The following is a 25,371-nucleotide window of genomic DNA, read 5'->3' as shown; positions in this document are numbered from 1 at the left end:
GCGTGGTCTACGTATGTGATGTTCACTGGGTGTATATACAGCGTCCCTTGCTGGACTCCAGAGTTCTTTTTTTCCTACAAGGCATCTGATTAAGTTTGAGCAGGAAACCAGTCGACATATTTTGCTCTTCGGCTCTTCTGCAGCAGAGATGTAGGGCACTTATTGGCTGCTTTGCTTTATCTCTTCTGTCCACTTCATCCCATGGAAGCCTTGCCCAGGTCGTCCAGGTGTACTCAGACTTTTGACTGACACTGTTTTGTAGTCAAATTTTATGTGCACTTTGCAGTGAGATCTTCGTGTGCTGTTTGTTTCTTTAGAGCTCCAAGAAGGTGCCTTGCTACAGCGTATTACCTTTTTATGAAATGCTGAACCCAGATCGGCTCTGTAAATCAGTGCAATTGTGAGTGTCATGAAATAGACACATCAGTTAAGGCATAATGTAGTAATAATGAAAGCAATAACGCTAAGGGGTGGGATCCCCAGGGTCCCACCCCTCCAGGGTTATACAGCCCTCATTTATCTTCCCCCAGAAAAATAAATCACTGCAGCTAGGAGAGCATAGGTGACAGGATTCCAACAGTTATTTTAGAATCCCCCATAACTGATAATGGGCAGCCTGCACACCACGCTGTGTGGGGGTGGGGTTGCAGTGGCTGTGTGTGTGTGTGTGTGTGTGTGTGTGTGCTGGGAGGGTGATCGGCTGTTGATTTCATTCTGTCTTCCCTCCCTCTGTCCGCTTTCTCCTGTCCACCTGCCATTGCTTTGCCAGGTGCTCTTCCTTTTTTCCACACGTTGCTGCTCTCTCCCACATCCCCACTCTTCCTCTTTCCCATTATTTTCCATGGATTCCTTCTTCAGCGGGCGGGAGAGACAGCAGCACAGGGTCTTGGAGTTATAGCAGTCGGCCTGCAGTTATATGCTTCCCAGATGTGCGCCCAGATTCCTTCTCTTTCCTACCTATTTGTCCTTGTCTCACCAGTCTGTATCAGAAGGTGTGGAACACGGCGGCTGTTTGATGTCTGAAGTTTATCTCGTGCACGGAATGACCTAGTGTGTAGGGTTTCGGGGACGTGGGTCAAAGGTCATGGATTAGTGATATGATCATCTTTTTGTCTGTGGTAGCAGCACCACATTTTTCAGTGATCAGACCCAACATAAAACACCCCTGATCCCTGTGGCTGCTTTTTTTTACTGGAAACTGTTGGCTTTGGTAAGAACTTACTTTCCTGTAACTCTGTCACTCTGTGTGTGTGTGTGTGTGTGTGTGTGTGTGTGTGTGTGTGTGTGTGTGTGTGTGTATGCGTTGCATTTGTGTGTGTGTGTTTTGAGCAGAGCTCCCGCAGGTAAGGGGTGTGTAAATAATGTCACTTCCGAGACTGTTGTATGAAAGTCTTTTTCTCCACAAAAATGCTGCAGTCTGTTTCCTGTTTGTAAATGTGTGTACGTATGTGTTAATAAAAATACATGTGGTAGTTTTTCAAATGTACTTGTGTGATGGTATCGTTCGTGTGTGTGTGTGTGTGTGTGAGAGAGAGGTTTCGCTAACAATACTGAATGACCTACCCATCTTGTTTGAGGAAGGAATCACCTTGGCCGACTTGCTTGACAAGAAGAGGGGGAAGTTTGCTTGGTTTAGTCACTCCAGTGAGACTCATGGTAAATGCCCTGTGCTGTGTGTGCGGGTGTGAGCGGGTGTGAGCGGGTGTGAGCGCACGTATTGCTAGTGTGAAGTGATGCGGTTCATTGTGGTGTTTTTTGGCTCCCGTCAGCTGTCCTGTGACTCCCTGTGATCTTGGGCTTGTCGCTCTTTGTAGGGTGTCGGCATGTGTGTGTGTGTGTGTGTGTGTGTGTGTCCGCTGTTACATCCTCTCACACCAGGGCCTAACCTGAGCTGGCTATTACTGCACCTCTCCTCCGAGCTGAACCTCGGCAGGGACGTGTTCTTATCCCAGAACTTTCTTTTTCTTTTCATGTCATTTCCTTCCTCGATATCGGACACATGCATTCAGTGCTAATAACGGTTCTGTTCGTCCGAGAAGGAACCCCGAGGCGGCGGTGAAAGCGTTTACTCGAGGTTGTCACTTTGCGCCCCCGGCTGGGCTCTTGCGGCCGTCCAGCCGAGGTGCTCGTGGCTTAACTGGCCTTCCGGGGATGGCGCCCCACGCCGCTTCCTTACCGTCTCCACGGTGCCTCCGTGGGCTTACGGCCTGCGACCGGAGCGGCGAGGACGACAGCTGCCGCTGATCCGCCCAGCAATCTGCGCCTCTCTTTCCTGACGCCGTGCATCATGGGATTCCACCACTCCACTCTGTTTGTTTGCATTGCCGCATCTCAGTTACAACCGCCAGGTGTTGTTTGTCTATTTTGTTTTAATGGAGGTCTAATGATTCACGAGGCTTTTGCCAGCCGTCGACCCCGTCGAGCGTCAGCGACCAGCCACCGATGTATCTCGAACGTCAAAAAAAATGTAACCGGGTAAATTTCTCCGAATTTTAATGAGAGGCCAAGAAAAAAAAAAAATGTGTGGCATTACGCATTTCGTTGGGTTGCAGGATCTCCAGCTGGCATCCAACTGGAATGAGTGTGAGCGGTCTTTTCTGGGGATTCGCTCAAATTCTTGGTTTTCGAGTTATTTTCGGTTTCGTCCTCGATGTCAGACAAGACGGGGCTTTCATTTTCAGCCACGTATAGTATGTTGCAGGTTCCTGCATTCAAAGTTTGCGTGTGATTGTCCGTGGGTGTAATTTTACATGCGTGTCACTATATGTCTTTTGTATTTTAAGTATTGTGTGTGTGTGTGTGTGTGTGCACATGTATTCCTGGCTCCAAGTGTACACGCGTTTTCAGAGGTACTCTCTGTTTCCAGGGAAGAGTCACCGTTTACAGTACATCCGTGGAGCGGTGAAGAGAAAAGCCGCGATCCTTCGTAAGGCGTGTGCGTCTGCATGGCTAGCGCCCCCCCAAACCTCCACCCCCCAAACCTCCACCCCCCACCAATATTATTTACCCTCCACAGAGCTGAAAGCCTCTCATTGGGTCCCTACAGTGAAAAGAACAACTCTTTTTGTGTTCAGCTTTTAAACTTGTAATGCTCTGAAAGAATATTCTGAATAGTTATGTGCATGACGAACTGATATTCTGAATATTACCAAGGAGGAGGGACGTCTGTTTGAGTTGCTCTAAATATCTGGACAATGTGCATGTTTCCTCCATCCTCCAGATATTTTAACCTTGGTCATTTTGTGTTTTTTGCTGAACTGGACTGATGCATCGGACTGGATGGTGTCGCGGTTGCAGAGCACATACAGACGCATGGCAGTCTTGCATTGGTGATTTGTCAGACAAAAAAATAAAAAACGTTATTAAAAGAAACGAACCCCAGTGATACCAGATGTTTCAGATGCTGATGTCATACTCCGTCGCTTATTACAGGTGATCGTGGAGAAAGAAGCTCTCTAGTAGTCCTAACCTGAATCAGATTCACACTTGGCTCCGCAAAGATATGTGGAAACGTCCCATAGTAACGCGTGGGATCTAGTATGAGCCATACATGGTGGCGTGTTTTTAATCCAAGGGTGCTAAAGCGCAGGGAGACATGGTTTTGGACCATGGTGTTGCTCTCTCAGCAGAAGCTGAACCCAGGCAATGAGAGGGATCGATGTGGCCTCCTTCAGGGTGATCAATAGGGCCAGCCTTGCTTCCATCGACAACACCGTCGTGTCCGTCATTTCCTCATAAATCACTGCTCTTCCCCTTCCTGCCAAATTGCACCTTTAGGCTTCTCTTTTCACAAGCTCAGGTCAAGAAATGCAGACTTTCCATTGATGGCTGAGCTGCTTTCCTTTATTAGTCTGCTGCATGTGGTCTCAGCACTAACTTTTCCCGCAGCAGACTTTGGGTTTCGGGGGTACTGACTTCCCGTCGCTTCATTTCAACGCAAATGCTCCCTTGTTTTGCTTACTAGGTCCACGCGTTCTGTTTAATTACAGAACACTAATCCTGAAAATTCGCCTTTGTTGTCACTTGCTGTCCCCACAGCGAGCGCAGTCGGTTCAGCGGGAACCTGAGATACGCAAGCGGGCGCCTTAATCTTCCGCGCCAATCTGTCGGCTTCGGCTGCGCTTTCCTGTTCCTTCCCCTCCGCTCGCCTCTGTGCTGCAGCCCAACCTTTCCTTCCGAACAAATCCCAGCACTGATCGCTGTTAATCTTTACAGCTACTAATAATAGAGATTAAACTAGTTCACTTTGACAAGGGGCGTATATTTAATGTTGTTTGCCTCTGGAGATATTTGTTCTTGAAAGTGTAGTTGGGGAGGCGGAAAAAGGCCATTGGACCTGGAAATAAAAGGCAACACGGGAAGATTTGTCACATTTTTTGAGCGTCATGAGACAGTATCTTTCTAAAAAAAAAGTTTTTTTCTGGGGTTGTGGGGACAAATATTCACACAGGTGCTGAGATTTTTTATATATATATAAAGCCACACACACACACACACACACACACAATTTTCTGAACCGCTTGTCCCATATGGGGTCGCGGGGAGCTGGAGCCTACCCGGCAACACAGGGCGTAAGGCCGGAGGGGGAGGGGACACACCCAGGACGGGACGCCAGTCCGTCGCAAGGCACCCCAAGCGGGACTCGAACCCCAGACCCACTGGAGAGCAGGACCCGGTCCAACCCACTGCACCACCGCACCCCCCTCTATATAAAGCCATTTAATGTATATTAACGATGGAATTAAAGTTCAGCTCTTACCATTTCAAGACACTGACTCTCAAAGAGACACACACACACAGGCTTGGGGTGCCTTGCGACGGACTGGCGTCCCATCCTGGGTGTGTCTCCTCCCCCTCCAGCCTTACGCCCCCCCGTAATTCACATTTATTTTTAAAAATCGTACACTATTCCCGACTCTTTCCTGTCGAAAGTTTGCCCGTGAAGTGCACGGCCACGTGCGCATTAGTGCTTTCGTGTCCTCTGACACTAGGACTAGTGCGGGGACACTATATGCGTTGGTACATGAACCAGGAATACCCGAAACCTTTCAGACAAGCGGCTCGAAAGGCCGGCTCGCAGTTTGGTATGGTGAAAACCATGTTCTTGCAGACGTTCTTTGTGATGAGTCCCACACCAGTGCTAACGCATATGGGCTCAGCGGCTGTGCGCAGAACACACATTTAAGAAAAGAAGCTGTGGGCAGATTCCTCCTTTCCACATGTAATTGGAGAATGAGGAAGACGGCATGAGGGCCTCGCTGTCCGTGATCTCTGCTGCGGCCAGAACACGGTACTACCGAAGCATGCTGTGTCTTCTGGATCCTGTCCTGCATGCATCCGGGCCAGAGTTCTGCTCTTGGTTTTTTCTGTTTTCCACCGGGAATGGTTACAGTATCAGGCTCGATGAAAATGCTTCTATAGCCTGATTTAGTTCGATTTTTAGAAAATATTATTTCTTTGTTTCGTTGTTCATAATTGTTTATTAATGTTTTGAAGGCCTTTTTATTTCTTATTTAATATCAGTTTTGCTGAATGGAAAGCGGCTTTACCATACTGTACCTTGTTTGGTATAGTATTGCATGAAACGTTCTTTGATAGATGCTTCTGAGTAGCACCTGAAACACAGACTATAGTAGCACTATAAAAGAACACGAAGGGAAGCCAAATTCATGTGGTCCAAATGGGTTTTCTTTGGTTCCCACCTCTTCCTTTTGGCATCTGCAACACAACTGCCATTTCCTGGAAGATGACTGCTCTTGTGTTTTGCCTTCTCACATTCACTTCGTGTTAATTCTTTATTACTTTTACCAGTTTGAAGTAATAACTTTCGTAATCACCAGATTTTTTTTTTTTTTTTTTTTTTTGAAATCTCGACCTACTCCGGAGCTTCGAATCAAGCCCCGTAGTCTCTCGATGAGCCGACGGAAGTTCTCCCAAGAGCATTAACTGCATAAAATTCTGCATAAAGTTCCGGAACAATTCAAAAGAATGAAATTAAATCGTTTTGTTTTTTGTTTTCATGCTTTTTGACAGTAATAGCTGCTTATGATGCAGAGGGAGCCATGTGAGCCATAATGGAAGGGTCAAAGTAATAACCAGCTTGTGAAGGGGGCTTTGTTTTCGTGGCAAGGCCCTCGTAATTCATCTGTGCTGTTGTTCCCCATCCCCTTTCTGTGCTGCTCCACCAACAGTGAGCATGCCTGCCAGCGAGAACGAGTCGGTCAACACTGACAACGCTCCAGCTGGGGACATGGAGGGAGAGACCTGCTGCACCCGTCTGGCGTAAGTCTCGCCCCCAGCTGCCCCCACCTGCTTCTTTTTCTCCTCTCACACCTTTTTATTACCACACTGGTCTCCAGGCTGTCTCTCTCCTCCTTTCTACTCAAGGCTTTCTCTCAATAGCACTTAAATCATAGAGGTGTAATCGGATTTTTTTTTCCTCTATTAAAAAAAAACAATTAAAAAACTTCTAATATGCTCTTTCCTTTTCAGTTCTCCTTTTTGCGCCCTCTCTCTTTCCCTTTCCCCTCGATTGCTTTTCACTCCTCCAGCAGTAACAGCTCAAAGGCAGGCAACCAAACTGATTAATTGGTTTATTAAATCATTACTGGTGATTATCTTAACATAATCCTACAGTGCCAGCGTATAAGACTGACGACTGTAAGAATATCGCTCACCCCCACACACAAGCCTCTCCTCCACATCTGTCATGTTCAAAGTCCTTTTGATATGATTTAGACTTTATTTACAAAGCATCTTTCATGTAATTAAGTCTACGTTGACTGAGATGACTAAGGCGACTGCCGGCCGGCACCGGATGTGCTACTGTGACTTGGACCCGCCCACTCCCCCTGACCTCAGCGGGTGCCCTTCCTGACCTTTCTGTGCACATTAAATGTGATGCACCAACAGCCATGCTGTTTTCTGTTCTCCCCTTTGTGCTTCTGTTTCTGTCACTTGTTTACGAGCTGCAGCCAGACATACTGGTAACAGGTGAACCTGTAAGCACTGGGTGTGATGGATCAGGGTGTGATGGGTCATTGTACGTCTAGGAAGGTCCACGGGATTTTCACAACTGCAGGCCTTCAAAAGTGCAGGTTGCTGGAGTGTTCACAGTGGTGGCAGTCATTGGCTGGAAAGGGGGGTTGCTTAGTCACGTCACTGTCAGGAAAGACTCATCACCAGTCATCCTGTTGCATGCCAGAACACGCCAGGGAATGTTGAGGTTTGCCCTTTGTTTTGAAACGTGGTGCAGAAGCTGAGATGATTTCAGCACAAGTCCAAAACCTGCAACCATGGCTCACATCTGCTTCTCCGTTCGCTTTAATGTTTGCAGGATGAAGCAGAACATAAGCTCACTGCATTTGGCCCATGGCGCAGTCAAACACACAGTATCACATGTGCACAGTCCCACACAGCGATCTATGGGCATATCAAAAGCTGATGAACCTACGAATGTCATTGTATCTTAACCATCTAATCATTTGAGTTTATAGTGCTGTTTGGGTGTGGGCTGTGTATCATGCGTTTTGCTTACACTCACTCTTCCCAGCTTTGAGCCCTGGACTGTATGCAGCCCTTCCTTCCATCAAGAGCATGAGGTGTGTGTATGCGTGCAAGCTCAGAAGGAAGTGTTCTTCCATTGCCTTCCATTAGAAATGAATGATGGGTATTTTGATGATCAGCAGCTCACTGTACGTGTTGTACATGTTGCACTGGAGATCCAGTCCAGAGCCACACAGGATTTTGATGGCTCTTGTTTGGCTCAGCTTTTTTCGGAGAGCTTTTTTGCATGCCATGTGTGAGACTGTGTATATCTATATATGTGTGTGTGTGTGTGTGTGTGTGTGTGTGTGTGTGTATATGTGTATGTGTTGTGTGACATTTTTCTAACTCAGCCTATGGTGGTATATGCACCCATACACACACACACATGCACACGCACCCATATTATTTGTATAATATGCCGCTGACATGTCTACAGCAACGCCCCCATCCGGAGTGTTACTGCCACTGGTATCACAGGTGTCCTTTTTGTGAAGCGCACCTGTCCTAGCTATCGTATTAGTCACGCACACAAACGGAGAAAGGGGACTGGTTGCATGCGTACGCAGTAAGAGTTCATTCTTCGCACTTGTACTGTGGGTGACCTTCCACCCTTGTCGGGTGACCTAGGCACAAGTTAATGAGGTCTCCTATGGCTCCCCACAGGGGGAGTGATGCTAATGAGGAACCGGAGGTGAGCAACTGACACAAAAAGCACTGCCCAAAATGCGTTGTGTTCATTCCCAACACACAACGAGCCTATTAATAAGATGTCGCACCAGCAAACCAAGTTTAAAAAAAAAAGCTATCCAAATTTTGGAAATAGTCTTGTTTAAATGTGTATATAGATGGGAAGAAAATATTAAAAGTGATCCAGTGCTCTGCCCGTGTTTACACTCACCCTGACGCAGCACAACTCTTCCCCTGTACTACTGCTACCATTTCCGGTCACTGTTGACATACTGTTTGCTGTCTGCTCTCTGACACGACGTCTCCCATGATGTCATGTCCTGTTTGGTATGTATAATCCATTCTGTTTTTTGTTCCAGAAATAGGATCTCCAAATCCAAATTCAGGTTAGTACATCATGTCAGAGGTGACCCCAAGTTCTGCCACGTGATCTCTGCTGTCCTCGTGTGTCTCGTGCCATGTCGTCCGTGTGTATGCAAGGATGCAGGTTTGTTTGTGTGTGTGTGTGTGTGTGTGTGTGTGCGTGTGCGTGCGCGTACACGTGCGTGTGCGTATGTGTGTGTGTGTGCGCTCTGCTGCCTTGCAAGCACAGCATGCTAGTGGCAAAACACTGAGTGTTTCTGTGACTGCAGATGTTCAGGAAGGGTCTCACTCAGGGGCTTGCCATTGTAGGGGTTCGCAGCAGAAGTGGTGATGGTAAGGCGTGGTCGGGTTGGCCGTTGGTGCTCCGTGACCTTGCTTTCTTGACCAGTTGAATAGCTCCTGCTAACCATCCCAGATGAATTTGTGCCGTATCCCTGCTCTTAACTGCATTAAGTGGTAGTTATTCTCATTTCAGGATGAAGTCCTGTCAAATAAAGGTTCCATTAGTACTGCTAAGATACCGATATTTTTCCTTCGTATTTCTTAATCCGAGCAGCATTTTCCGTAGGGAAAGTGTTCCAGTTCCAAATTAGTTGAAAGAATACGTTTAGAAATTTTTGAAAATGACACAGCCATAATAAATTTGGCTACGAACATCTCCCGTATCCATCCCCTCTTCTTAAAGTAATTTGACTTTAACGTACATCTTGTCTTAGAGGTCGGTGAAAATGTCTTCTAATTAAGCTTTTCCCACTTGTGCCCCGTATCTCTCCTGCGCTCTCTCTCTCCGGACAGCCGCTACTCGCGGCGCTGGAACCGTCTGTTCCGGCGGAAGTGCCGTGCGGCTGTCAAGTCCAACTTGTTCTACTGGCTGGTGATCTTCCTGGTCTTCCTGAACACACTCACCATCGCCTCCGAGCACCACAAACAGCCCCAGTGGCTGACGGACGTGCAAGGTGCGGCCAAGTCCAAGGGGAGGGGTTCGATCCGCTGCGGCTGAGAAAGTGAAGAGGGGAAGCCTTTCGGTTACATATGGTTTCACTGAAAATTCATAACATGAACAAGCATAAGCAAACGTGCACAGCAAAACGAATCTGGGCTAAAAGCTTATTATTCTGACTGTTCTTTCTCTGCATTGTGAGTTGAGAGGTCCAGAGTGTGTAATTGTGTCTGCTCTGGTCTTCAAGACATCGCCAACAAGGTGCTGCTGGCGCTGTTCACTGGCGAGATGCTGCTGAAGATGTACAGCCTGGGTCTGCAGGCCTATTTCGTGTCGCTCTTCAACCGCTTTGACAGCTTTGTGGTGTGCGGTGGCATTCTGGAGACCATTCTAGTGGAGACCAAGATTATGTCGCCACTTGGCATCTCCGTGCTCCGCTGTGTGCGTCTGCTGCGCATCTTCAAGATCACCAGGTACGCCTTGTCTGCCCACTCTACCTCTGTACGCTGTCGCTGTGATCCCATCACCAGTCCAGTGGCTTCACCACATCACTGATGCTTTATCACAAAATAATAACAAACAGTCGTCACTGTCAAGGACAGCCTTCAGTTCTCAGGACTACTTGGGTTACAGTATCACAGCAGCAGAATAGTCGCTGCGTGGTCCTTTTCACATGTCGTCGTGTTCCTGCCGGCAGCAGGTTGTCTTTCGTTCTAAACCAGTTGTGGCCAAACCTCACTTTGGGGTGCCAGTACCCACCAGTTCCTTGGGTATGAATTATTTAGGTAACATGTGGTCTGGGCATCACCCGATTAGCTGAAGCAGGGGTGCCAGTGGAATAGCAGGAAGTCCCTAGGGAGCCCACCCTATGGAGAGCCTTGGGAAACCTTGCTCTGCAACACTGGCACCAGAGATTTCTCTAACCACACGTTAGTGCTACATTTACGTCATGGTGCTGCAGTTTGTTTTTCAAATGCAAAATAAGGGTTCAGAAGCTGGACAGGTGAAATATTGGAAAAGAGGTTCAGCTTTTTTTGTGAATTCTGCTGTGGAATGAGGTTTAATCTCTCACAAACTCAGATCCATCACCATGGCTCACGGATTGCAGGATCTGTGTCGTCGATCAGTACAGTACAGTACTTTTTTTTTTTCTTTTTTTTTTAATTACTGCATCTTCAAACCTCAGTCAGTGGGAGAACATGCTCTTTCTCAAGTTCATTAGCAGGTGTCACACAGCAGGCCTGGGCTTCTTCCAGCCTTCATCCCACTGTGTCTGTAACATTTATTTCAGCCGCCCTCTGTGTTTAGTTCAAACCCCTGACAGAAGACATCATGACTTTTATCCAGCAGTTTTAAATGTTCTCACATAGGGAATGTACTGCACCTGGAGTCTTTGAGATTAAACATCTTCACACAAAAACTAGAAGTTTTCAGAACACCCTCATCTCCAAAACTGAAATATCCACCATATGAAAACCATCAAAATTGTACCTCTTTAAATGTTCACATGAATTTGTTTAACATTACAAGAGAATTTTGGAATTTGCCTAATTGTATGTGCTGCGGATGACTGAATGAAACCCACTATAACGATGTTCTGTCCTCTTGGAGGAATCATATGTGCTGTGTTTGTGACTTGTGACTTGTGGCTGGTGTTATAAGGGTCAGAGAGGGGTTCGATGTGCTGGGGGGCTCCCCTCTCTCACACCTCTTGTCTTGTCTTCTTCCTTCAGTGAGTTTCCAAAGCAGAGTGCCTGTTGCTTCGTCCACTATTGTATCCCTTGTAACCAGCTGGAGTGAGTCGGTTTCACCTGTCCTTTATTCAGCATGGATTTTACCTGAATGCAGGATCGCCCTCCTACAGAACCCCCTGCCGCAAGCCACGGGAGGTTTTCTGTCAGCCCTGTGCACAGCATTGCTTCTCTGGCATTCACCTTTACTACACTTGAAAGCGAAGTGTCCTACACATGAATTCTTGGGGTCTGTTTTGCCATGAGGTTCTTAGCCGAGGTCGAAAGGCTGAAAACCTGCAACATGCAAATTCTTACAAACGGGCAAAGCTTTTGCCTGCTGGACTTTCATTTTCCTCAACATTTTCTTCCTGCGTTTTCCATGGAAGCAAATTCAGACGTGAGTCGTTGATTTTGATTGAATGTGTTCGGGCTTTCTTCAGATGTGGCGCACGTTGTGCCGCAAGGCTCATGTAGGCAGTATTCCAGGAGGGAGTGCTCATCGTGGTATGCTGAAAGATACAGGTGATCAGTTCCTACTGGAAAACTGCCTCCGATGCAAGGCGAGTGCCAGTGTAGCTACTGTGCATCATGGGTAACATAGTCCAAATTCGTTGTCTCATCTGTCTTACCCAAACACTGCCTCCACTCTCTTTTGCACAGGTACTGGAACTCCCTAAGCAACCTGGTGGCCTCCCTGCTCAACTCAGTGCGCTCTATTGCCTCCCTGCTGTTGCTGCTCTTCCTCTTCATCATTATATTCTCCCTGCTGGGCATGCAGCTGTTTGGAGGAAAGTTCAACTTCGATGAGACCCGCCGCAGCACCTTCGACAACTTCCCACAGTCGTTGCTCACCGTCTTCCAGGTACCCCGTGTCGTTGAGGGGGAACGTGGCCAGCGTGCCTAATGAAGCAGCTCTGTTGACATATCACAGTTTGTAATATTCAGCAAGTTATCCTGGAGAATTATGAAATAGGGCAGCACAGTGGCACAGTGAGTAGCGCTGCTGTCTTACACTGCCTGGGTGGTGTGAGGGGACATGGGTTCGATTCCCACTCAGTCTGTGTGGAGTTTGTGTGTTCTCCCTGTGCGTGTGTGGGTTTCCTCCCACAGTCCAAATACATGCTGTTCAGGTTCACCCATAGTGTGTGAGTGACAGAGAGAGAGAGAGAGAGAGAGAGAGTGTGTTCCACTGATGTATGGATGAGTGACCCATTGTAAGCAATGTATCTAGCAGTGTAAATTACTTTGGTGAATAAGCTGTGTGGGCTGATAACACTACATAGAGTTCATTGGATGTTGCTTTGGAGAAAAGCATCTGCTAAATGAACAAATGTAAATACATGCTGTTCTGCCCAGGACATCTCCTTTGTGGTGTAGGCACTGTGTCAGGTATGTGGTGTGAGCAAACACTACCTTGCTACTCAGTGACAAAGATGTGCTTCTTTTCTCCAGATCCTGACAGGCGAGGACTGGAATTCAGTAATGTATGATGGCATCATGGCATATGGTGGCCCCTCATTCCCAGGCATGCTTGTCTGCATCTACTTCATCATCCTCTTCATTTGCGGGAACTGTATCCTTCTGGTGATTTCCATCTTTAGGTTAGGGTCATGGTGGGGAATTGGCCTTTTTGAGGTTGCTGGATTACAATCTGAATGTGAACCATGGCTTAAGAGAGGAGGTGATCTGGAAACCAAGAGGAAGCCTTTGGGAGTAGTAACATTTCTTTTTGGTCAGACGTACAAGCGTTCCTGGAGAGAAAAACGGGACAAGAGGAGTTAGAGGAAGAAAAAAATAAGCAAGTTAAAATTAGAGAGAGGCATGGCAAAGAATTAAAGGGAAAGGAGGGGGAGAAAGAGGTTCACCTTGATTCTCTCACAATGTGTGTTACTGTCAATGAGCTGACAGGTAAGAAAGGTGAAGCAAGAGGTGAAGGGTCTGTGCCAGTTAACACCATGTCCTTTAAACTTCACATGCTTCTCGGGTTCCTGCAGAGTTTCATTGCTAATTGACCTGTCCTCTCTTAAATGATTGTTCCTTTGGTGTGTTGTCGACAAAATGTGTGTTTCATGTCACCAAACAGATGACCTGCTGTTTGCGATCCCCAAACTTTACACCGTCTCTGACCTGCACAGCGTGTGCTTCCCTAACAGCTGCGCTAAACAGACATCCTGCTGAATGTCTTCTTGGCCATCGCTGTAGACAATCTTGCGGATGCAGAAAGTTTGACATCGGCTCAGAAGGAGGAAGAGGAAGAGAAAGAAAGGAAGAAGCTGGCAAGGTAACTCCAACCACCTTAAACAAGCACATTATAATATGCATAATGGCAGTATCGGGGACGTGGTGGCACGGCAAGTCAGGGGTTTGAGTCCCACTTAGAGTGACCGTGATCCTGCTATGGACAAACAGTTGTTGACATTGGTTGGTTGGTTATTGCGGTATCTTTTTGAACAAACTTTCTTGTCTTTTCTGTCCTTCTTCTGCTAAGAACTGCTAGTCCAGAAAAGCGGCAGGACAACGAGAAACAGCCAATAGAGGAGGAACAGAAAGAAGAGAAAATTGAGTTGAGATCCATTACCTCAGATGGTGAGACACCAACTGCAACCAAGGTAAGCTTGAGTGACAAATATGCAGTAGTTTGGTGCACTGAAGCTTTTTCTTACAGAAATGGAAAGTGACAATAAAAAGGATCTTACATAAATATTAAAAAAAAAAAATTATCTACATTTTTTTCCAGCTCAAAAATATAAATATTTTGATTATGAACGCTGTCTTTCTTTGGAGCTCTGAATTCATAACTAGCTATCAAGGCTGTAATGGCTGTGACTAGTTTTAAAGACTTTGCTGCTGTGTACCTTATCTTTCAGATTAACATTGATGAATTCCAAGGGGATGAGAATGAAGAAAAGAATCCATATCCTGCAAATGATTTCCCAGGTAGTGTTATACATTTGCTAAGAAGCAAAGCCATTTAAAGGGCAGATGGAATGAGATGCAAGTCAAAAACACTGTAGCGGAGGAAAACCTACGAAAATAATTTGGCTTTGTAATTCTATTCTCTTCTATTCTGCTTAAGTTTATCTTATATGTTCCTCTTTTTCCTGCACTTTGTACTTTAAAGTATTCACAGTTTAAATATGTACTGTTTTTAATATTCTTCCTTAGTTATTAGATACTCATTAGATTCCTTATGTATTCTCATTGCAGTTTAAGACCCGATTGGATCTTCTTTATATCATTTTAAATTTCTATGTAAAATAGTGTGGAGTATGCGAAGCCATTGAAATTCTCTCAGTATATTACACAATATATGTCCTTACTTTATTGTGAAAGGGTCTTCATCTTTCTTCCAACTTCCTCTTATTGCAGGAGAGGAAGATGATGAGGAGCCAGAGATGCCAGTGGGGCCCCGTCCCCGGCCACTCTCAGACATCCAGCTGAAGGAGAAGGCTGTCCCCATGCCTGAGGCTCGGGCCTTCTTCATCTTCAGCCACACCAACAAGTAAGTCTTCACAAGATGTAATAGACTACAGGGCTAGAGCTGGTTCAGTTTACAGTTATGTGAGTGGTAACAGTCAGGACTGATAGTTATTGTTTCTGTAAAACACAGAAGAGCTGAAGATAACAAATATGGGATTAGTTCAGTGTTACTGACATGAGAATAATTATTGTACCCTTAGGATGAGTTTTGATAGACTTTTCTATGATGCCTTTTTTCTCTCACTCTAAGGTTCAGGGTTTTGTGCCACAAAATTGTCAACCACAACATCTTCACAAACCTCATCTTGTTCTTCATTCTACTGAGCAGCATCTCATTGGCTGCTGAAGACCCTGTGAAGAATGATTCCTTCAGGAATAAGGTTCATCCTCAAGTTGTCCCTTCTGTTTCCACAGTCTCTATCTCTCTAGGTCTCTTATATTTGCCATGATGGCCAAGCAAGGACTAATGAGACACTTAATTTCATATATAATCAATGAATGATTTTTAACAATTACAGAGTGCTGGAGAGCAGCCATCCTGTGCAACGGTTCATCAGGCCTTACATTCATACTGTAATTACTCAGACTTAGATATTTGTACACCATAGTGAACTCTAAAGAAAATGTTACCATAACAAATATGAAAGTAGTTATGATTTTCCACATTCTGGTTTTCAGATTCTGTTTATCATCATCTGTGTTTGAAAAGTTTAACTCTTGTGTTTATACCTCCATGGCTCACAGATACTGGGCTATGCCGATTACGTCTTTACAGGACTGTTCACGATCGAGATCATCTTGAAGGTACAATCTGTTGTTCCATCCTGGATTTTGACTCACCTTGCTGTGAGCATGATCCTAGAGTAGGCATTTCATCATGGGTTCAAGACTAAAGGTTTGAATGTTTTACAGTACACGGATCAATTTTGGCCTAATTCACAAACAAACCACAGGCTTACTATCCAAATAAATACTTTATGAAGCAAAAAAGCTTTGCTTTGTCTCCATTTCCAAGAGAAAATAAAGTACAGGTTAGCTTGTGTGGTTGCGACTTCACCAGATTGTGTCTACTGATGTTGATGCTTTTCTTTGTGTGCAGATGACAGCTTATGGAGCATTCCTCCACAAAGGCTCCTTCTGCCGCAACTACTTCAACATCCTGGATCTGGTGGTGGTTAGCGTGTCCCTCATCTCCTCTGGGATCCAGTGAGTGTTCTCCTTCTCACCCTGAGGCTGATGCTTTGTTTGGGGTCTCATTGCCTTGCCAAACCCCAGCTGGCCGATAGCAATTTGCAAGATGTTGTCTTCCGGGGTATCCTTCAGGACAACACTGTGACCAGCCATGGACAGCATGGATTCGCTTCCTCATAAATCTTGTCAGTGTCTTTTCTAATAGAATAATGTCTGCTATATCCTCATCATCAGTGCTGCACAATTTATTCCCTTCCATGCCCAGATCAAGTGCCATTAATGTAGTGAAGATCCTCAGGGTACTGCGAGTGCTGAGGCCACTGAGGGCGATCAACCGAGCCAAGGGCCTCAAGGTGAGCTTGTCCCCTTTCTTCTGTGGCCTTTCTCAGTGGAGACACTTTCAACTGTTACCTTCATGCCAACCAATGTTCCTGCTGGTGTCTGCAGCACGTGGTCCAGTGTGTCTTTGTGGCGATCCGCACCATCGGGAACATAGTGATCGTCACCTCCCTCTTACAGTTCATGTTTGCCTGCATCGGAGTGCAGCTCTTCAAGGTGAGGGAATACATTCTGAGCCTGCAACAAATGTGAATGCCAGTACTTTGCATATTTTTCTAATTCTCGTATGTTATGTATTCTTTCCGTAAACAGGGCAAGTTTTACAGCTGCACTGACAACTCCAAACAGACAGAAGCTGAATGCAAGTGAGTCTGTATGTCTGTCCATCCCTCCTTCCATCTGTCTGATTGTCCTTCACTCTCCCTGTCTGCTTCAGCGTTGATCGTTTGGAGGATCGATCTCTCTGCCTGTTTATTCTTCTGTTCTTCTTCCTGTGTGTCTGCTTACTTCCATCTCTGTTTGACAGTGTGACTGTTTTAACTCAGTGTTTGTCAACATGTCTTTGTGTTGACCTGTGTATATTTAGAGGAATGAAGGACTGTTTCAAAAGACAATGTACTGAAAAATACTCTGTGTGTGCCTCACAGGGGTTCCTACATCCTCTACAAAGATGGAGATGTAGCCAAACCTGAGAAGTCTCAACGGCTCTGGGAGAACAGTGACTTCAACTTTGATGATGTGCTTCAAGGCATGATGGCACTCTTCGCAGTCTCCACCTTTGAGGGTTGGCCAGGGTATGTGACTGGACGTTTTCCACCGAGGACATGGCATTTTCACTTACTAAAGTATATTTACCAAGGTGATGGTAGCTCATATGTCTTATTCAGTTCTACAACCACAAACACTTCTGGAGACTGAACCTGGAACTCGTCAGTACAGTGTTCCTGGCTTTCACTTCACTTCTTCCTCTTCCCACAGGCTGCTGTACAGGGCTATAGACTCTCATGCGGAAGACATTGGACCCATCTACAACTATCGCGTTGTGATCTCCATCTTCTTCATCATCTACATCATCATCATCGCCTTCTTCATGATGAACATCTTTGTGGGTTTCGTCATCGTCACATTTCAGGAGCAGGGCGAGCAGGAGTACAAGAACTGTGAGCTAGATAAGAACCAGGTGAGAATTCAGCTAATATTAATTTTTAACATAAAATATATATATACACACACACACACACTTTCTGAACCGCTTGTCCCATACGGGGTCACGGGGAACTGGAGCCTAACCCGACAACTCAGGGCGTAAGGCTGGAGGGGGAGGGGACACACCCAGGACAGGACGCCAGTCCGTCGCAAGGCACCCCAAGCGGGACTCGAACCCTAGACCCACTAGAGAGCAGGACCCAGTCCAACCCACTGCGCCACCGCACCCCCCTAACATAAAATATTTGTCCTTAAACAACGTAGTATTGATTCCACTTTAATTTCAATGTGTTTTCAGGTATGGTTAGACACTGATACATGTGGGTTTTTGTACAAACATCCTTATGAATACATCTGTATCTGTGTCTGATTCTTTAAAACGTGTGGTGTGTGTGTTTTTGTGTTTGGTCTTATACGTGTGTGTGTCTCTCTCATGACTCAGCGCCAGTGTGTGGAGTATGCACTGAAAGCTCGCCCACTACGAAGGTACATTCCCAAGAACCCCTACCAGTATAAAGTGTGGTATGTGGTGAATTCCACCTACTTCGAATACCTGATGTTCATCCTCATTCTGCTCAACACCATCTGTCTGGCCATGCAGGTAAGAAGTAAGAACATCCTGCTGCCTCTTGAAACCCTGTAAAGAGACTGCTGTAGAGGAACTGTATCTTAAAAAATGCCGTTGCCCTCGTCTGTCCTGGACATACATGTGGGGCTGTATTTCACACACAGATTTATGCGAATTACTGTAAGCATCTCATCAGTTACATGTTCTGGAACAAGTTGTACCATTTGGCTTAGATCTCCATGAGAACTGATGGAGTGTGTCCAACATTTTTATTTTGAGTTTAGAGACCTCTCTGACAACTATGGTGTTTGAGATGGTGATACTGCCAGTCTGCTTGGGAAGTTCAACTATGTCCTCTGTTATGCAGCATCACGGCCAGTCTGGATCCTTCAACAAGGCCATGAACGTGCTGAACATGCTCTTCACTGGCCTCTTCACTGTGGAAATGATCCTCAAGCTCATCGCCTTCAAGCCTCGGGTACGTAGCCATACCCACTGCATGACAGCCCTTACCTACCCCTTCACATCCTGTACCACAGGATGTGTTGTCTGAATTATCAAATTTATGCTCATTATTTTATTTATAGCACATTTGCATGTTTTCTTGTCAGTATAATGACTTTAGCATGCTTTTTACAGCATGATTGTCACATGGGAACTAGGATCAGCCCAAAATAAACTTGCAGCAAACTACATGATTCTCATAAGGTCATGATTTCGTTGACATAATGAGCTTGAAAAGACTAAAAATTGCAGCCTACACTCTGGCAGAGTTTGCCTGTGGCTTGGTTCAAGGTCCTGTGCTACCGAAATTGTCATGTCATAATTAGCCAGTTCTTTTTTGTTCCAGCTGAGTTGCTGCCAGTTTGTCTTGGAACTCCAGTACAATTCTCTGTTGTATCAAATAGATGTCTGTGGCATTAGATTAAAATATTATTGCTGTAATAAATATGACAGGATTGTGTTTTTTGTGGGGGAGATTGTTGTCTTGCGTTTTTATCAGGGCGTCGCACCCAAATCAGCTTTACCGAGACTGTATAAAATGCCTTGCCTCTCAGCATTTTCGTAAATGTTTTGCTTTTAAGATGGATTATGTGTTAAGGATGGCAGTAGTCTAACATCTGTACACACTTGCAGTAAAATGTTTCCCCAGCAGGTCACTCTGATGTGTCCTGAGAGACTGATAATGGTGTGCTTCTCATTGTTTGACAAGGAGACCTCTCTGTGACTTTGCCACACTGCTTTGGCTGCCAAATGCTCTGGGTCGACCCCTTTCTGTTTAATCTCATTTACCAAAGCCCAATAAATAAGCCCAAAGACACAGCCGCCTTCTCTTGGCTGCACCCAACACTGGCTCTGTTGGGGAGTTGTGAGACAAGCCTGGTTCCTCAGCAATAATGAATTAGCTTTCCATGAAGACATCCTTTTTTCCCCCAAAGTAAACTTGTACTGTTTGTTTTGTAGACCCACAGCATTTTGAGCCTTTTTCCTTCTTTGTCATAACTCTGTTCTTTCCTTCTTCTTTGTCTTTTTTCTTCTTCCATGCTTTTACTATGATTTGTTTCTCACCTGCTAAGGTACCACTACAGTCTAAAAAGAGTAACCGTACCAGATGCTTTCAACATTGCAGGACCTGTGAGGATAACAATAAATCTGCTGTTAGAGGGCGTAGTGTGAAGCTGCAATCCTAAAGTTTTTTCGATTTTCTTCTCTTCGCAGCATGACCCTTCCTCTCCACTTTCTTTCAGATTCGGTGCATGGCAGTTCACTTGGATAAACGCTCATTACGGCATGCTTCTACACCAGTGCTTTGCCGTCACACATTTTACCTGTCCGGACAAAAATGACTGTCTTTTTCTGATGCTTGTTATGCTTAGTATTAATTGTGCTAAAACTGCAAGGGCAAGAACAAATAGTGGTGCAAATGTCAATATGTGAGCGATGATTGGCGTTAATGGGATTTTCAGCTGGATCAGAAGTTGCATAATCTCTATTTTTCTCACTCTCTCTCTCTCTCCCTCTCTTTCATCTGTTCTTATTTATGTGTGGCTGTGTATTTTGGGTCCTGGGTTTTGTTAGCATAAATAGCCATTCCTTGGTCAGGAAACGTGTCAGTTCTTCAGAACTTTGCCATTGTGTCCAACGTGTCCACCACTAGAGAGTGTCTACTCACTTTCCTCATCACTCTGAAAGACCATTATCAGCCATTGGAAAGGAGTGGACAGCCTCACTGAAGTTCTCCCACCCACATCTCTTGGCTCCTCCCATTCAAACCCCTCTCCCACTACCCCTTTGCTCTTTGGGGTGGCAGTTTGAGAGCTAGAATTTAACACCTGATGACCCCACTCAACCCTCTCCCTCCCGTGCTGCGTTTCACAAGGCCATTTGAATACAGAACAAAGCTTTCTGTACTGAGCTTTGTCCAGCCGTCAGCCACTCTTTATAGGGATTATACACAAGTATTTAGGTAGGAATTATCCACAATTCCTTCCTCTGGGGCAACAATGTCACCAATTCAATATATCTTTAACATTTCATGCTTTGGCGCTCTGACACGTTTGTTTCATATTACATTTTATAGAGACAACAACACCTGCAAAGTATTTTGCATATTCATTACATTGAGACAAAGCCTTAAGATAAAATGTAGTGTTACGCTGAGTGCAGTAATTAATCAAAACTAATCAAAGAGCTGTCTCTTTAAAACCAGAAATTGCCATCTTACATCTTTTCATATATGCATAACTTGGCTCACTGAGATTTAGTGCCTAGGTCAAGTAGAGGCTTTGCTATGAATATGACATAAGAACAATTGATGCAAGTAAAATCTGATCAGCAGGGTGTAAAAATAAGCAGTTCAAAATTTCATCCTCAGCCCAAAAGTATACTTTTCCCATTCCAGTCAGTTATAGTAAGCCTTTCATGAGGTTGACACGTTTAGACCCTCTGTTAACTGCTGTGCTCTTTTATTACAGGAATAAAATTACCTATTAGACTGTTGTAAAGAGACAGACTCTTTTGAGAAAAATTGCCCCAGCCCTTTGTGACAAACAAGTTAACAGTTCAAAGCGCTTTCACATTTAATGATGCCTGTCTAACTTGCCTTTTTACCCCCCTTCACCTACCCCCTCCATCCTGTATAGGGTTACTTTAGTGATCCTTGGAATGTATTTGACTTCCTCATCGTTATTGGCAGCATAATAGACGTCATTCTGAGTGAGATCAATGTGAGTATACCGCCACGTCTCCCAAGAGTCTCTCTCTCTCTCTCTCTCTCTCTCTCTCTCTCTCATTCTCTTTCTTTCTGTCTCTGCCTCCCTCCTGGCGTCTCTCTTTCTGCCACAGCATCATGTACCTGTCGTCCTCCCACCTGTCACTCGTTCTTTCCTTTAAACCGTCCAGTGTCCTTCAGTCTCCTTCTCGCACATCCAGAACAGCCATTATATTCTCCTCAGGTTCTCATCACATGCTGGAAGGGGGTGCTTCTGTCCCTCAACCCAATTAGAACTCAGTGGGGGTACAGGGTTCTTTTTAACGTAGGATCTGCAGGGACCTTGGGCCGAAGGGGGGGAGAGAGAGAGAGAGAGAGAGCGAGAGAGAGAGAGAGAGAGAGAGAGAGCGGAACCATGTCTCTGGAAGGCGGTGTCTTTTGTTGAGGTTTCGACGCGACTGACTGAAGACGCTGTGACTAACCAAAGAGCCCCCGCTGCCGGGCCAATGTTAAGACTGTTACTTTCTGATATTTTTGCTGTTGTTGTTGTCGCCGCCGACGCGCATGACCGATCGCCGTTCTTCCCGGTCCGTTTTTGGACTTTCTTTTGTTCTCACGTTTTTTTTTTTTCTTTTTTTTTTTTTTTTTTTTTACAATCCCCCCCTTTATTGTTACAAGTAAACATTTGTGTATAACACTTTTCTTTCTTATTTTTCTCCTCTCTCTTTTTGTTTCATTTGCCTTTCTTTTGTTTTCTTCTGTTTTTGTTTTATTTTCTTTGCCCTTATGCAGCATTATTTTGTTGATGCATGGAATACATTTGACGCCCTAATAGTTGTGGGTAGCATTGTCGATATAGCTATCACTGAGGTTAACGTAAGTAGCTCACTTTTTGTGATTGTGCTTGCTTTTCACTACATCTGTCTGAGTATCAATAGGATCTCGGCAGTTACATTGTCTTAACCCTTATTTTCTTTCGTTTCTAACTTTATTTCCTTTTTGTACGTACCATCTTAAAAGCATGAATGACACTGTATGGCAACAATACGAGGGTGATATATTCAGGCCTACTTTGCATTCATTTTTCTGTAGGAATTCAATTCTGAAAAGCAATGTTCAAATATTTAAAATCTTGAATTGTTTTTACAAGATTTTTGCTATAACATTGAAAGAGTTGATTCAGAAACGGAATTTTTTTTTGTATTTAGATGGCAGTGTTACCAATCATTCCCTTTAGGGTTTAGTTTTTATTCTTTGACTGAGCTATTCATCCTTTGGCATCTTCTTGCTTTAGTTCACTTGAAAGCCGTATGTAAGAAAACAACATCGGCTGCTCTGGTATTACATTTCTTTATGAATATACAGTATTATTTTCTATATTTACAGAATAAAGAATCTCATGCCATTTTTCCCATTTTCATAATATTTTAAACTTACTGATTCAAATTAAAACAACATATTCTCTTTGTTGGTAACATTGGCTCAGATGAAGAAGAATATGTAATTGTATCAACACCAGTTGCAAAGTGGTTTGATTCATAAACCTTTGAGCTCCATGAAATGATAGCAACAATCCCTTCCAAGCAGAGAAAAGCACCGAAATCTGAGGTCGTTTCACCTCGATTACAAAGCACATCCCTCAACGTTATGTGGGCTATTAAAATGACGCCTTTTATCTTTACTAGGTGTATTTCACCCCAGCACCTGAGATCCACCAGATCTATTATGCTATTCTGTAGCTGCATTATTTCTTCTTCGAATAAAAGAAATAACCTTTTATGCCTCTGCACACTATATTTGAAAATGTTATCGGTATGGACCTGTGAAGCAGATTTTCAAAAAAAAAGAGCACTGTGTGTGTACACCTTTCAGTCTGTTCACATAAAGCATATTTCTCCTTGTTTCTGTTTCTTCATGGAATACTTTAATGCTGCTTTCAAAAAAGGAAACCCAGCATTAGCTATTAGCCATCTTTTAGTGGTGACAGGAATGATTTTCTCTCTTTGAAAGTGGAGCTATCTGCTCAAGGGTTGTTGACAAAGGCCTTATGAACAACCACATCCATATTTGTTTGAGACGAGCGACATAATTAGTACCACAGCGTACAGGCCGGAAATATACACCCTCCACTGCCATACAGTTCACTGACTGCACTAACATTGGTTTGGGACTGATTTATTTTTTTATTATTAATATTTTTAATTTTTTTAATTATTGATTTGTTTGTCGAACTAGGCATGTCCGTGAATTCTTCCTGGTCTTTTATGAACAGTCGTTTGGCCCGCCTTGTTTTTAAGTTGAGCTTTTAAGAAACTCTCTGCACTTCTCCCTACAATAACCAGATTAACTCCAGTAAGAGTAAATCCAATTAATAGCTCTGATCATAGATATCCTGCCCCATTTTTTAATTTAATGAATGTGGGCGTGTGCTATTACTGTTTACCTGCTCTCATTCTGTGAATTTCCAAGACGATCAATTCTACATCCCCTACCATAAGCAAGTCAAAACCAACCTACTATTTTGATCAGCAGGTGCTTCTTAAAATATGATAAAATGTGTTTTTTAATGGAAGTTGGAAGGTGAAAGAAGCATATGCCAGTTCTGGTGTCTTGCTGATGATGCCATTCTGCATTTTCCTTGAATGCCGTCCCATTTCTGTCTGATCTGAAATCAGTGCACTGCTCTTTTTATGGATGTTCTCTCTCTGTCGTCTCTTTGCACAAAAGCTAGGTAACCCAGGTCCCTTATGGTTTTATAATACAGTCACTGAGCATATGGATTCAATAAACCATGTTATGTCTTGAAATAAACATGGTGTAGTTCTCATTACCTACCTGCCTGTGTTCAGCCATCAGCCAGTCTATTTCATAATCAGCCCTTAGAAGTCATCAAGGTAAGTGTATATTATGCTCCGGCTGAATGGCAGTCTTACTTTTATATTGCAATCAGCGTTAATTTTCTTTGAATGACTCTGATTTAAACGTAATACTGTAACTATGATTACTGAACTCATCAAATGCTGCCAGCTTTCGGCATAGCAGTGGCTGTAGCCATAGACGTTGGGACCTCGGCAAGGAAACCTGGGTTACCTGGGTAAAAGGAATTGCAACAACCTTATGCAGTTTGGGATAAAAGTTTCCATAACATTTACATTACAGTTTCAGGCAGATTGTGAGATGTTCCAATATGTTGTAGCTTCCACATTTTCCACAACAGTGTGAGAAATGGTTGCATAATTGAAATTCACCCACATCCTTGCCCACATTTATTAAAGCAGTAGTGTGATATGCGCCCAGCAGGTCATTCTGTGATTGGTTATGACTACCAGCCCCACCACAGTAAGCAGTCCAGAAGTTTATGGGGATAATGTAACATTATTCCCTTTTATGTTTAGTCAAACTGAAGTCTTATTAACTGGTGTCACAATTATTGTATACTGTTAGTGGGTTTGGATTCCTGTGCAAATTACCCTCCCCTTTCTATATGTCAAGCACGTCCCTAATTCACATGGGTACACACTTAAGCTTTGGCTGCACATTGGTATAGACGTATCCTTCTTGCGCACCCGTACATGTTGAACTCGGCCACCCCACTAGAACAATATATGTCACAGTTTGGCAGTATTTCAAATTGATAAGGTATCACATACTGTGTGTGCACCCATCTCTAAAGTGTTCCTTCACAGAAAAGCCCTCTGTACATGTACACACCACACCTTGTGCACCTCCCATCCCAGTTTTCCTCCACAACCCCAGTGGGAAGGCCTGTTAGGTGACAAATATAGTACGGTGGGGAACAAAGCCATGGCTGCCTTAACAGTGACCTCAGGATTCCATACAGAAGCTTAGTCAGACACAGGCTTATGGTCATAAGTCAGCCGAAAGCTTTGCTGTAGAGCAAAGTGTGTAATATTCACTGCGGTAAAGTCCCGATTAAAAACTAGCGAAACATCCTACCAAGAATGGGAGTTTGAATGCTGACTGCCCACACTGTTGATCTCTGGTGTGCTGCCATCTCACACCTTGCAGCACTTGTTTAGGCGGGTCAGGGGGGTGGTGGATGGTTCCTGCTCCTGGGGCCACGCAGGCCCACCTCCTGCCTGCT

The 25,371-nt window shown here is 44.6% G+C and overlaps 1 protein-coding gene across 4 annotated transcripts in view; it reads left to right on the top strand.

Annotated features, from left to right (window-relative positions):
* The window catches only part of cacna1c (calcium channel, voltage-dependent, L type, alpha 1C subunit), a 184,721-nt gene that overhangs the window by 145,177 nt on the left and 14,173 nt on the right, over window positions 1-25,371 (top strand). For 2 of the 4 annotated variants that reach the window (XM_029247299.1, XM_018729987.2), the window contains exons 10-30: window positions 6,192-6,282; window positions 8,595-8,621; window positions 9,394-9,554; window positions 9,786-10,011; window positions 11,932-12,133; window positions 12,724-12,844; window positions 13,438-13,552; window positions 13,760-13,880; window positions 14,139-14,208; window positions 14,641-14,773; window positions 15,002-15,131; window positions 15,496-15,555; window positions 15,851-15,957; window positions 16,208-16,295; window positions 16,390-16,497; window positions 16,594-16,646; window positions 16,929-17,075; window positions 17,260-17,461; window positions 17,930-18,088; window positions 18,423-18,533; window positions 21,199-21,282. In XM_029247299.1, the coding sequence (XP_029103132.1) occupies window positions 6,192-6,282; window positions 8,595-8,621; window positions 9,394-9,554; window positions 9,786-10,011; window positions 11,932-12,133; window positions 12,724-12,844; window positions 13,438-13,552; window positions 13,760-13,880; window positions 14,139-14,208; window positions 14,641-14,773; window positions 15,002-15,131; window positions 15,496-15,555; window positions 15,851-15,957; window positions 16,208-16,295; window positions 16,390-16,497; window positions 16,594-16,646; window positions 16,929-17,075; window positions 17,260-17,461; window positions 17,930-18,088; window positions 18,423-18,533; window positions 21,199-21,282 (2,516 nt within the window). Of the gene's footprint in view, window positions 1-6,191; window positions 6,283-8,594; window positions 8,622-9,393; window positions 9,555-9,785; window positions 10,012-11,931; window positions 12,134-12,723; window positions 12,845-13,437; window positions 13,553-13,759; window positions 13,881-14,138; window positions 14,209-14,640; window positions 14,774-15,001; window positions 15,132-15,495; window positions 15,556-15,850; window positions 15,958-16,207; window positions 16,296-16,389; window positions 16,498-16,593; window positions 16,647-16,928; window positions 17,076-17,259; window positions 17,462-17,929; window positions 18,089-18,422; window positions 18,534-21,198; window positions 21,283-22,058; window positions 22,143-25,371 lie in introns of all 4 variants that reach the window. The other 2 variants (XM_018729988.2, XM_029247298.1) reach the window with 2 other exon arrangements.

This window comes from Scleropages formosus, chromosome 21 (assembly GCF_900964775.1).
Source record: "Scleropages formosus chromosome 21, fSclFor1.1, whole genome shotgun sequence".
Classification (NCBI taxonomy): domain Eukaryota; kingdom Metazoa; phylum Chordata; class Actinopteri; order Osteoglossiformes; family Osteoglossidae; genus Scleropages; species Scleropages formosus.
Note: the sequence above shows the minus strand (reverse complement) of the source record. Positions and strands in the feature narration are given on the sequence as shown.